Below are 12,366 nucleotides of genomic sequence, written 5' to 3'. Positions count from 1 at the left end.
CCACAGGTATTTTTCTTCCGGTCTCAGTTTATTCCCGGCCTTCGAAGGACCCGTCCTACTTAGACCGGTCCTTCGAAGGATGCAGACCCTGAATTCGGACACAGCCTATGTCTGAGTGTGGCGGTCTTGAAGCGGAAGTGACGTGTCCAGTTTGGCCACTGTTAGCTTGTTAGGCTGTAGTTCTGAATGTAAAATGGTTCTGGGCTCGGTTCTGCTGTAACATGCCTCTGGTTGGACCGGAAGCGGAGCAACAGACTCTGACGGAGGTGAGAGCAAACTTTATTGAACAAACCGAACCGATTCCAAGTTCAGGCTTATTGCTAACAGAACCTCCTCCTCCTGCCAGTGTCGGTACCGTTACCCCACAGAGACTCTGAAGGACCTGCAGTCGGTCCGGGCTCGGTTCCGAGACCTGCGGCTGTTTGTGGACTTTTACTGTGAGTAAAAGAAGTTAATTTAATTTAATGAGGGCAGCAGGTAATCACAGCGTACAGCAGGGGGCGCAGCAGAGCAGACTCGCTGAGCTTAATTCACAAGCTTTCAGACTATATCCGAGATTCTAAACCGTTTCTGTTCGGATCCGGATCAGAACCTCATTACTGTAGAGCGGTTGAGCCTGAAGGAAACCGGGTCCGGTGCGGGTTGAGAGGTTCTTGATCCTGTTGGGCCAGACCTTCCAGTGAATAAGGCTGGATTGTCTGTCCTGAACCTTTAAACCAAAAAGTATTCACACTGCGCAGCTTCAAAATGCCTTTCCAGTTTGACCTTCACATTTCTTTGGAGTGGTTCTGGAGTGGACCGGCTGGAGTCTGGACCAGAACCTGGTACACTCAGAGCTCCAGATTAAGGTGATGGTGCAGCGGACCCCATCAGGTTGTGATTACTTTCAGGGAGATTTTCCAAGGATCAGATGTTTCTCTGGCTTATCTGCCAGGAACCTCTTCTAGCTAAAAGGTGCAGCAGAAAAGCTTTTTCTGCCCGTCAGGTGTTAGGACTCATGTAACCATGGCAATCTCTGTGCAATGTTCTGATGTCTCTCCATGATCTCATGACCTTTAGCAGGCTGGCCAGTTTCCATGACGACCAGGCTCCAAGTCAACCCGTTTCCAAGACCCTATCTCGGTTCTGACCCGACACGAGGAGAACTGCTGCTCTCTGGTTCTGTGGTTCTGACCCACACAGTTTCTGGCCCGGCTGTGGTCCGTTGGGTGGATCAGCATGGTGTGGCCTGGTTCCGACAGTTTGAATCAGAACCGATGTTCTTGTGTTTCGCAGGTTTTCCAAACAAGGAGACGAGGAGGCTACTGCACCTGTCGGGAACGCTCCCTGTCTTCTACCAAGGTCAGGCTGTCGGCCATCTTGGCTCTGCGGGTTCCGGTCCGGACCTATTGTTCACCCCGGTTCTGGTGTCTCCACAGGAAGTGCCTACAACATCCCGGTGTGCGTCTGGCTGCACCAGACCCACCCGCTGTCACGCCCGCGCTGTGTCGTCTGTCCCTCCGTCGCCATGGTGATCAACCCATCCTGTCCTCACGTAGATTCCTCCGGTACCGTCAGTGTGGACGGGCTGCGGAACTGGACTCCTGTAAGCCTACTGTCTGACCCCTGACCCCTGACCCGCGAGGCTAAGCGCTCAGTGACGTCACTTCCTCCCAGGGTGTGTCCAACCTGACGCTGCTGCTGTCAGAGATGAGGCTGGCCTTCCAGAAGGACACGCCCCTTTACGCCAGGAGTGTGGCTCAAGCTCCGCCCCCTGCAGGAGTCAGGTGAGTTCCTTACAGGTTGGGTTGTAGGTAGAACCTAGCCGGTTCTGACCGGGTTTTATTAAGTGGTGTAAAGGTATCAGAACCAGGACCAGGTTCTGATAGTGGTTCTGACAAGCCCGTGGCTTTTAGATGTGGTTCTTGAGGTTCTGGTTGGTCTGATGGAGGTTCTGGTGGTTCTGGTGGACGTTCTGGTGGTTCTGATGGTTCTGGTTTAGGTTCTGGTCACCTTAATGTGCTTATTAAGGATTCTGGGTCAGAGGTCATATAGGGTCCTGGTTGGGGACAGTCCTGGTGATGCGTCTCCATGGTGATGTACCGGTTTTGATCTGGCTTTGTCTCCTCTTCCTGTAGCTCCTCCCCTTCCTCCCAGCAGCCCCAGAGCCCCGCCCACGGCCCCGCCCACCTGGCTGAAGGTAAGCCACTCCATCTTAGAAGGAGGGTGTTGCCTAGCAATGGCCCATAGGTGGCGCCACCCCCAGGGTGAAAACATAGAACAGTATGGGTGTGATTGCCTTCAGAGATCTTTTGAGTTACCATGGTGACGTAATTGGCCAATACCACAGTATCTCATGTGAGAGCTGATTGAGCGTTTCTAGACTAAGCCCCTCCCCTTCTGTTGCAGCCAACCAATGGGAACAGGACAGCGTCAGGACATCGTACACCGAGGAGCTGAAAGGGATCGACTTCGGGGCTCCGCCCTCCTCTGGCGGCGCCAACCCTTTCCTGAGCTCCTCGCCTCCAGGTGAGATGGGAGTTATAAACCCCGCCCCGCAAAGATACGCCATCCCTTTTACGTAGCGTTGGTTCTGTTCAGGATGGGCTGCAGCTGAGCAGGTTCTGAACTCATACCTCAGGTTCTGATTTGGACCCGTCTGTTGCGGACCTGGCCCGCCCCGCAGGTGCGCCCCCCACTGAGCCCCTCAGCAGAATGATGGGAGCTTTGAGGCTGGATGGAGGCAGGCGGTCAGAACAGAACCAACGTGGTTCTGGAGATCAGAGTCCAGCAGCCGAAGCCGACCTGAGGAAGGTGAGGACGGGTTTTACCTCAGCAGTGTTTCCCTGGGGACTCGGCTTGGGGCGGGGGCCATTTTGGGGTATGCAGCTTGATCGGCCCTGCTTTGTTTAACAGGACCTGCGTGTGAAACCACAAGGCTGAGTCAGCCTGCTGCTGACAACTTTGCTACTTTTGTACTAAATTTAGTACAGAGACAAATCAGTAATGGTTAAAATCAGTCAGGCTTTTAAATATCTGTGATCGGCCAGAAAACTGAAATCAGTGCACCGCTACTTTAATGACAGTAATCAGTCTGTAGAGCAACAGAGTAATGACCATCAGTGCAAACAGAGTCTACACCGTGTTCCAAGTTATTATGCAAATTGGATTCAAGTGTCATAAAGATTTCATTTTTTGTTGTGCTATTAAATTCAGAGATGGTTTTGTGTCTCAGGGCTCTTTGAATCACTATAATTAATTTCAGAGATCTGCCAGTGTCCATTATGACGATTCTATTGGGCAGCCTAGAGCCCCACCTTTTGATTGACGCCTCATTCGACCAACAACGTTATGAAATGACTTTTTCCGAGCCAATAATATCCAGAGAGCGACTTGAGCTCATTCTGACATGCCTGTATTCTTTCTAGAACATTTCTCACTGGTCAACTGGGAAACTAAATCTAAAGCCACTGATGTGTAGCCAACACCTGTCCTGTCATAAGGATATAAGGCGTTTTGGGGTTTGTTTTGACATGAGTCCACCAGCTGCATGCGTCCTCATGCATGACTGGGTTTACAGGACTTTTTCTCACCAACGGAGAGACACGTTGGCAGAACGTGTCAAAACTGGATGAATTTCTTCAGCAGAACTTCACAACTCACGGGAGTGGATGACTATGGCCGTAGGAGCTGACAAGTTTTGGATCTGAGAATACCGGAAACATTTGGTTGTCCGCTGCTACAGGTAGAGCAGGTGGGCAGAGCGTACCGAAGAGCGAAAATGGGGGGCCGAGGGAATGGTGGCGCGGGGGTAGTTATCAAAAAGCAGTAGAAGTAGAAAACAGTTGCAGCCACCTGGCAGTTCCTCAGCCCTGCTTATGTTGTTTTCTTGCCTCTAAAGGATCATGTGTGAGTATTATAAGTTGGATTAATCACATATGAGAATAGTTATCGCAGTCACCTTCATTTGTAGAGAAATTATGTATTTTTCTGTTGGTAGCAAACTTGGCCTGTTGCTAAGCCAACTAAGACCACTAGTCTGTGTATAAATGGTGTAAGCAGTGATTTTGACCTTTTACTGCAACATCAATACTTGTATGTATTCCTTGTTTATCCTGTTACAGTTTCACAGAAAATTGATGTCAGTAAATTATTCAAGATGTCATCCCTGAGTCTGTGGAGCTTCTGCATTCGCTCTGTTTAGCTGTTGGATAGCGGCGAGGTCTATTCAAGAACACTGGAGCTGGTACAAAAATAAAATGCCTCCATAAAATAAACACATAAAATAAAAACTACATTCCAAGTCTGTATACTACATCGCCCTTCAATAATCATTAGATGTTGATGGAGAAGTCGGGCATATCCGACTACCTGATGAAATAGTTACACGATGTTTCCCTTACGACAATCTTAGAACGTTGGACGTTCAGCTCATCTCAGCTGATGTGTCTCCCAGGTATCGGCTCACCTGTCTCCAGATCGGGCCGCCATCTTCATGGCTCTGATCACCATGACTGGGCGGAGCTTCAGCATTGATGATGTCATAGAGGCGGTTCAGCATAATCCAGATCTCCCTTCAGCGCTGAAGTTCCTGACGCACATCTGTCCGATCTGTCGTGATCAGGTGTCCTTCAGCAAGGTGACTGTCTCATCCAGCCAATCACAGGACAGACAGCGCTCTACTTCCTGTTGGGTCTTCATCTCTGCTTGTTTTCATGCAGATCATCACCATGACCCACTGCTCCTGCTTCTTGTGTCAGAGCTGCTTCACTTCCTGTTTCTCCATCGCCATCAAGGAACGCGCCATCCACCAGCTCACCTGTCCGCAGTGCGGCCAACCAGAGATCAGGGGCCAGGGGGCGCTAGAGGAGTCCATGGACTACTTTAACCTGCTGGACACACAGGTGAGTCTGTCAGGTGAGTCAGTCAGGTGAGTGAGAGCTGCTGGGAGTCCTGACGTGTTGTGCTTCCAGATCCGTCACTTCCTGCCTCCTGACATCCATGAACTCTTCCAGAGGAAACTCCGGGACCGAGCCCTGCAGGAAATGCCCCGGTTCTGCTGGTGCGCTCACGTAAGAACCTCACTGGGCCCGGTTCTGGTGAGACCATTAGGGTCAGAACCTTGGCAGGTTGTTTATTGTTTCAGCGTTGCTTTGGGGCGCTCCATGAATCGGACCGGTTCTGGGTCCAGTTCTGGTCCAATCCAGGATCCATCAGCGTGTTTGTTTTTACATTTCGTCCCTTCTGACTGCCAGATGCTTCAAGCGCTAAATGATCATTGCAGGTTGAGTCAGAGTTAGAGATGCACCGACCCAATACTAATATCTGATACTGACAAATGTTTAGATCTGAATTTGGTGAAAATGTGCCCTGCGGGACGATCTATTCAGACTAATTCTATGCTTCGTGCTCTGAGCAAATGTACGCATGACCACAATAAAAGCCAATTTGTGCAACAAGCACCAGTTCAGAGAGAATGTTTAGCTGGAAACGTTGCTCCTCCTGAGAGATCCGGCCTTCAGCCACACAAACTCAACATGCTGGTATTTGTTGCTCAGAATCTGTCTTGACTAAAGTGGCTTCAGATCTGCTTATAGACTGTTGAGACATCTGGTCTTATTTAGTGTGCTTTTGTTACTTTGCACTTTTTGTTTATAAAAATGGGGGTTTTGCCCATCTTCTCAATATAAATATAATGATATGCAGACTTCACAATCTGTACTCTTTTGGTTGAATGTAGTTTTTATTTCCACTTTGGTTTTATGTTGTGTTCAGTTTTAGTTAACAGAGACTGAGAGTCCATTTTAGGTTGTTTTGTTTGTTTTGTTTACCAGTTCCGTGTTCTTTTGAAAATAAAGTGTATTTATCTTTGGTAGGATGTTCTTGTATTATTAAGTCATTAAAATTACATCGGATCGATATCGGCCAATGCTAAATTGAAATTGAGAAAAGTGGATCATGTATCGTGTTATTCACAACAAAGTCACCTTTGACCTGCCAGTGACCTATGTGACTTTATAGTCACATGACACCTGGCATTCAATCCCTTTTGTTCTCACGCGCAGGTGTGCTTGAGTACAGGTGTGGTTATGCAAAGCTAGTAGCTTTTCTGTTTAACGCAGTTTTCTTCTTGTGCTTGCAGCCTTGTTTTTGGTGAGTCTTGTCTTCCAGGGGCAGCAAAAGCTACTTTCTGTTTCCACCAGATAAGTGCTTGTTTCTCCGATGACTGCTAAGTTTTGTTTTTCTTTTTTCTACAGCAGTAGTTTATTGTTCACTTTGATTTGTCACTTGCTTATTTGTGGCTTTTTTGACTCGCCTATGGCATTTTCTGCTCTCGCTCGAGTCCTTTAATTTGCCTGTATGGAGATTGTACTTGTGGTGGTGATATGATGCTGTATAATTTATGTTGCTCCACCTAACTGGCTTCACTCCAGCCTGATGACAAGCGTGACTCGTAGCCCTCGTGTGCATCTCGCTGTCGGACAATGCGTGCCCCATCTGTAGCGTCGTGCTAGGTCAGGCTAAATCAGCTGACTGCGCTGGAGCAGCCTACTGACTGGGCGGGATCTGCACAGCAAGACCTGTTGCCATCGGGACAGATGGCGTGCCCAATGCAGCCTGGAGGCACCTTTGGTTTCGGCAAAGAGAGCCAGGTGCACCGATTCGGGTAGGTTGTCCACAAAGGTGGATCACCTGACTACTGAACTGGCCCAAATGAAGGCCGTCTTCTGGTGTTTTCAGGACAATGCTGGTAGCTGCGTAGCACTTCCTTCTGAGTAGGATGGAGCATCAGTCCACGGTAACAATGCCATTTCAGTGGCAACCTTGAGTACCCAGTTCCTCGATTACCTTCTGGAGCTGAGCTCCAGGGTCTCTGGTTTCTCCCTCAGAGGAGTATATATGGGAACTGCATGCCTGGTGGCCATGCAGGAGGCATCCAGGTTTGGCTTGGGGCAAATGCCAGTTTTGGGACCAGAGACTGCCAAAATCCTGTCCCCAATCAGGGGTCCAGACATCGTACTGCTTTCGTGTGGCACCGTCTGGCTGTGCCCTCCCAGGCATTCAAGAGGCAAATTGGCTGGCAGGTAATATTTAATGTCAGCAGTCAGTTATTTTACACCAGGACAAGTCGGTAGCTGGACTATCCACACCCGGATTTGTGGGCGCTGTACATTCTGTCCTACGGGTACCTTCTTCAATTCAGAAGCTAGCCCCTTGTCCCTAGCTGGGTGAGGAGGATGACTGTCATCTGCATCTTATACGCTTATCCCTATTGGAGTTACCAGAGGTGCTGGTGCCCATCTCCAGTGGTCAATGGGCGAGAGGTGGGGTCACCCTGGGCAGGTCACCAGTCCATTGCAGGCCCAGATCCACTTTCCCAAAGTATATTGAGAAAGTTGTATGTATGATGGCTAATGCATGGGTGCCATATATGCGCTCACTAATACTTGCACCTTGCAAAGCCGACCTCTGCCTGCAGGAGTAAGATGTCACTCTACAAGGGGCCTGCCATGACTGCTTCTGGACACCATGCACAGAGCAGTCTCCTGGAAGTCACCAAGCACCTTTGCTTGATTTTACCGGGTGAATGTGGCTTTGCCTCATCCCCTTCAAGGCATCTTGGAGCAGCACCCTTCTACATCCCACAGAGGTAGGCAGTGTAGTGGTTGTTCTTTTAGATTTTGTTGACATAAGTCATCCAGTGCTTAAAAATCCACCCTCTGGTGGTCAGTACAACCAAATTTATGACTGTAACTATGGTTCTATCAATCCAGGATGACCACCAGAGTACTCTGTCTATTGGACTTCTTGCGGCATGTGAGAGTTTTGAGGGATTGAGCGCCAGGTATCATGTGACTAGAGTCACATGGGTTACTGGCAAGTCACAGGTGACTTGAGCATGCACAAGAATGATCATTCAGTGCATGAAGCTCCACCTCTGGCGATCATCCGGGATTCATAGAACTACAGAGCTATAACTTTCATTTCAGTGTTCCTTTGGGATGCTCCATGAATCGGACCGGTTGAGGATGGACTGTCCAAGCTGTAGGAAGAGCACCTGTTCCCAGTGCAGGTCACCTGTAAGACACACACACCTGCAGTCTGAGCGGAACTCCAACCAGAATCTGACCCGGTCTGTCTGCTCTGCAGTGGTCTCCTCACCATCAGGGACTTTCCTGTGCAGAGTTCAAGGCGTGGCAACAGCAGACCCAGCAGGACTGGGACAGCTCCATGTGGGTCTACAAAACCATCGGTAAAAACACGCCTTTAAGTAATCGAGGTCCGAGTTCATACCAAGGTTTGATCTGGACCTGGTTCTAGCGTCTGACTTGGGCTTGGATCCGTCAGGGTGGCTTCATCCAGTTGGTTCAATCTGCATTTGGACTGAAAGGAAACAAAGTTAATTGTCACAGTGCAGAGTTTCCCCCAGAAAACTAGCTGAGCCCGGTGGCCGAGGCAGTCCACCATGTTTTTGAATTAAAAGATGCTACGTTAACAGGAATGTTTCTGGAATACATCGTTCACAACGCTTAAATCCACAGCTAGTCTTAAAACACAAACCATAAAAATACAATTAAAATAAATAAACAAGGAGATTTAATTTATGAAGCACTAGTAGGGACCAAACTTTATGTTTCCTGAGTTTTTAATAAGCACAGAGAATATTTGTTTTGGTTGCCCAGGAACAAGTTTTTTCTGATCTCCATAGAGCAACTCTACCTGACCAGAGGTAGGGATGACATTTGATGTGGTGCAGTTTGAAGCATTGTGGTGCTGAAAAACAAAAAACAAAAAGAAAGAGAAACAAAGCAAAACAATGTGGAGCGTGACTATGAGGCCAGCGCAACAGCTCAGGCTGAACCACTGAGGAACACAACAGAGCCATGCGCTGGGCAGCAGGTTGAGATGTAAACGCCACTCATAATTCTTTGTTCACAAAGATATAATTCTCTCTGCATGGCATGCTCAACGCACATCTCTGAAAGCGCATCTGTAGATTACATTTGCAGTTTCACAAATGTAATCTATATAATTGCCAATAAGGTGAAGCTTTTCTCCAACGACACTTTCCAAATCGTCCAGTCTGAGTGAAAGGTGAGACGTGATCCATGCCGAGGTAAACTGCAGCCGACGCGCAGAGACGCCTGTGGTTGGTGCGGTTTCACCATCAACTGTGAACCTTTCAGGAATGATTCTGCTCTGCCGGTGAAAGGCTGAGCACCGCAGAGACGCATGCACTACAGAGATTATTTTAAATAATTATAAAAAATAATAACAAGCAACGCTTAGACTGGCAGGGGGGCAAGTAAAACCTGGCAACCCACCACAATAACGGCAGATGATCCCTGAATGGAGAATACGAGGAGAAACAAACTGACCATTATGCAGCCTGAAGTAGCATAACGATAGATAGCACAGGATAACCTAAACCAGTAGACGAGCGTCTGCCTCGGTAAACTGGGATCTGGTTTAGGAGCCGATTAACTAAAGCATCTGCCTCCTGTTCTACTGCTAGAACCTCTAGGAACCAGCAGGGAACCTGCAGTCTGGTACCTAAGGGCTCTGGTATGAATATCTAAACCGATCGTGTCTCTGGGGCTGGTAGCTAACCGCCTTTCTTCCTCCAGTAAAGTCTTGTTTGTCCTCAGAGTGTCCTAGTTGTCAGTTCGTCTTCAGCCTGTCTAGAGGAGGGTGTCTTCACTTCACCTGCTCTCAGTGTCGCCATCAGTTCTGTGGCGGCTGCAGTCAGCGCTTTGCTCTGGGCCCGGTGAGTCCATGTTCTGCCAGATTCTACCGAGTTCTAGTCTCCTCATGACGTCTCCCTCCTCAGGCTTGCAGCTTCTCCGGTCAGTGTGCGTCCAGAGGTTTACATGCGCACCACCCCAGGGACTGCCTGTACCACCTGAGAGACTGGAGCGTGGCCCGGCTGCACCGGCTGCTGCAGGTTAGCTGGACCCGGGTCTGGGCCTCGACCAGACCCGGGTGAACTCGCTGGTGATGCTCTCCTCCCTCTCAGCACTATAGAGTGACTCCTTCCTGGTTGGAACCGTCCAGTGGCAGCTTGGCTCAGTGCGGTCAGACAGGTGAGGTCATTTCCTGTTCCGGGGAACCCGGCGCTTCGCGGTCTGTCTGACCGGTGTGTTTGTGTGGTAGTGGCGTGTTTCGTGCTGGAACTGCGAGATGACAGCGGTATGACGAAGGAGGAGCCTTGTGGACGGCCGGCGCCGTACGGAGGATACTGCCAGTAAGGTCCAGTCGGAGGCTGTGCGTCCTCCGCCTGCGTACCTGTTCAGGTGAGCTGCTGTCTGTCCCAGCAGGGCTCACTACAAGGAGCGTCTGGTGGAGCAGATCAACCGCTGCGGCGCCGACCCGGCTGTCCTCTTCAGTCCTGCAGAGGTGATCGCAGAGCTGCGGCGATGGAGCGTTGTTGTGCCAACCAGAATGCCTGAAGAGCCAGAGCCGCTGTACGCCCATCGCCTCCGCCTGGTCAGTGACATCATCATGACTGGCTTTTACCTGGAACCGGGGCAGCCTGCCGGTCCGGTAAACGTTTAGCTGCTGAATCGTCCACAGGAACCACATCTGGTTGGTTAGGGTTAGGGTTAGACAGAGGCACTTTCAGCCAGTCACAACCCTCGGTTCGGTCTCTCTACAGGTGCTGACCAATTGCCTTCCTCTCATGAAGCAACGAAGCACTCCATCAGTGACATCAGCAGAAGCTCCGCCCACTCCACCTGTCCACAGCCCAACCAAACAGATGATGGCTGATGACTTGAAACAGGTCAACGGGAACCAATGAGAGAAGCTTCCAGTCACAACTACCTGAGCTAATTGATGTTAGCATGGGTGTTAACAAGGTTAACGAGCTTCCATCCACTCATCAGCTTTCGGTTTATTTAAATTATTCTTTTTCTAGGATTGATTAAACAACAAACTGAAATGGTTTGAAACAAGAACTGAGAACCAGATCTCTTGAAAATGAGATCTAGATCTCAGCGGGGTTTACCTGGTTAAGTAAAGGAAAAAAAAACTCTGATCCTCACAGCTCAAAATTCAGAGTTCTTTTAAAAAGGTGAAGCTTAACGAGCATCAGTGATTAACGAGGTCAAGGTTCGGGTTCCACTTGATCAGTTTTCTGCACTTTAATAAATTTGTCATCTTCTCACTGTGTAGTTTCTGTCTCTATGGCAACGGTGTGTTTCCAAACCCAGTAGAACCCGTCTGATATTGAACCCGACTGCTCTTCATCAGAATGTCCTGGTTCTAGTTCTGGTGGGGTTAACTCTGTCTGGTAGAGCCATGTAGGTTCTGGGAAGCGATGAAGACATTGGTGATGAAGATTCTTAATGTTGCTCCATTTAATTCCCAGAAAGGTTCTGGAGAACCGTTGTTTGTGTCGGAAGGTGTAATAAGACCAGGCTGGAAGAACCGGATCAGAACCGCTCATCGGGGTTTAAAGCTGCAGTATGTAACTTTTACTTAACAGTTTAAACCGTCGCCATGGTATCATAATCTGTTAAAAAACTCGATCTCCATCTACCATCTGAAGAAACATCCAATCAGAGCCAGGAGGGAGGGGCTTAGTGCTGTCAATCAACTTCATGTATTTGCTGCTCAATGTGCTAACGACCCACCCTTCCATGTCGCCATTGTGACCGACCCGGTACGGAAATTATGGGTCCGTTCTGGGTATTCTCTGACTTTGTGAAACTAAACCGGGTCAGAACCAGAACTGCTCTAGAACAGCTTTAAATGTGAAGAATGTCTTGATTCACCATGAAAATAAAACTCCAGGATTCAGGTTAAGTTTTTAGCTTTTATTAAAATATAAAAAGAAAAAGTTTATCAGTAAAAACAAAAGTAACCAAAAGGTTAAAAATGATTGGACAGAAGTCAAACTTCGAGCAACACAGAGGTTGCTCGTCTGGGTTCTGATTGGTTCTGTGCTCTGATTGGCTCAGCTGCTCAGGTGGTCCTGGCAGCAGCTTCAGGTGTGACAGGCTGCAGCGTCCTCCAGGGATCCTGCAGCATGGAGGGACTGAAATACCTCTCCACCGGAACGTCTCTGGGCTGGAAGACAACAAGCCGAGTCACAATGTGGATTAAAGGAACTGCTTCACACTGGGGCAAACCGGATCAGAACCGCTCAGGTAACCTTCTGCTCACCTGGTTCCACTTATAGCATTGGTCCGACACTCAGCAGCAGGTTTAAACCTGAAATGAACGACGGTCAGTCTAAAAAGAACGTTCTGAACCAGCTGAAGTGGAACCTTGGTTCTGTTCAGAGTCATCTGCTCCAAACAATCAGAACCACAATAGAACTACGAAAACTGGAGAATTTTACTATTATTTACAGAACTCTTGAAAATACTGATCAAACAGGGT

At 48.8% G+C, this 12,366-nt stretch overlaps 2 protein-coding genes and 1 long non-coding RNA gene across 4 annotated transcripts in view; 1 reads left to right on the top strand and 2 right to left on the bottom strand.

Moving 5' to 3' along the window:
* Window positions 1-130: 130 nt before the first annotated feature.
* LOC103131109 (E3 ubiquitin-protein ligase RNF31) lies at window positions 131-11,143 on the top strand. 2 transcript variants are annotated; one of them, XM_007542681.2, is made up of 19 exons: window positions 131-266; window positions 347-437; window positions 1,276-1,341; window positions 1,419-1,585; window positions 1,657-1,766; window positions 2,118-2,179; window positions 2,389-2,508; window positions 2,666-2,793; window positions 4,436-4,618; window positions 4,701-4,883; window positions 4,953-5,051; window positions 7,971-8,060; window positions 8,131-8,233; window positions 9,630-9,748; window positions 9,812-9,925; window positions 9,998-10,064; window positions 10,135-10,225; window positions 10,299-10,467; window positions 10,637-11,143. In XM_007542681.2, exons 1-19 carry the CDS (start codon window positions 222-224, stop codon window positions 10,778-10,780), a joined length of 2,151 nt encoding a protein of 716 aa, XP_007542743.1. In that variant the 5' UTR covers window positions 131-221; the 3' UTR covers window positions 10,781-11,143. The 2 variants fall into 2 exon arrangements, with proteins under 2 accessions (XP_007542743.1, XP_007542742.1); XM_007542680.2 differs by having other exon boundaries at window positions 2,621-2,793.
* On the bottom strand, window positions 8,614-9,636 carry LOC107834681 (uncharacterized). The gene is made up of 2 exons (XR_001660493.1): window positions 9,114-9,636; window positions 8,614-8,898 (listed from the first exon to the last, which is right to left on the bottom strand). It is a non-coding gene; the product is annotated as an uncharacterized LOC107834681 (long non-coding RNA).
* The window catches only part of mplkip (M-phase specific PLK1 interacting protein), a 2,991-nt gene continuing 1,553 nt past the window's right edge, over window positions 10,929-12,366 (bottom strand). Inside the window, exon 2 of the mRNA XM_007542678.2 lies at window positions 10,929-12,051. Within this exon, the coding sequence (XP_007542740.1) occupies window positions 11,947-12,051 (105 nt within the window). The 3' untranslated portion in view covers window positions 10,929-11,946. The remainder of the gene's footprint in view (window positions 12,052-12,366) is intronic.

The sequence above is a fragment of the Poecilia formosa genome, unplaced genomic scaffold (genome assembly GCF_000485575.1).
Source record: "Poecilia formosa unplaced genomic scaffold, Poecilia_formosa-5.1.2 Scaffold718, whole genome shotgun sequence".
Taxonomy (NCBI): Eukaryota; Metazoa; Chordata; class Actinopteri; order Cyprinodontiformes; family Poeciliidae; genus Poecilia; species Poecilia formosa.
Note: the sequence above shows the minus strand (reverse complement) of the source record. Positions and strands in the feature narration are given on the sequence as shown.

What these genes read in the sequence shown, in the direction of transcription:
- LOC103131109 (XM_007542680.2), top strand. Translation starts at nt 222, where the DNA reads ATGCCTCTGGTTGGACCGGAAGCGGAGCAACAGACTCTGACGGAG. An exon ending in GGCTCAGTGCGGTCAGACAG is followed by an intron (nt 10,065 to 10,134) that starts GTGAGGTCATTT and finishes TTTGTGTGGTAG; the next exon opens with TGGCGTGTTTCGTGCTGGAA. An exon ending in CCGTACGGAGGATACTGCCA is followed by an intron (nt 10,226 to 10,298) that starts GTAAGGTCCAGT and finishes CTGTCCCAGCAG; the next exon opens with GGCTCACTACAAGGAGCGTC.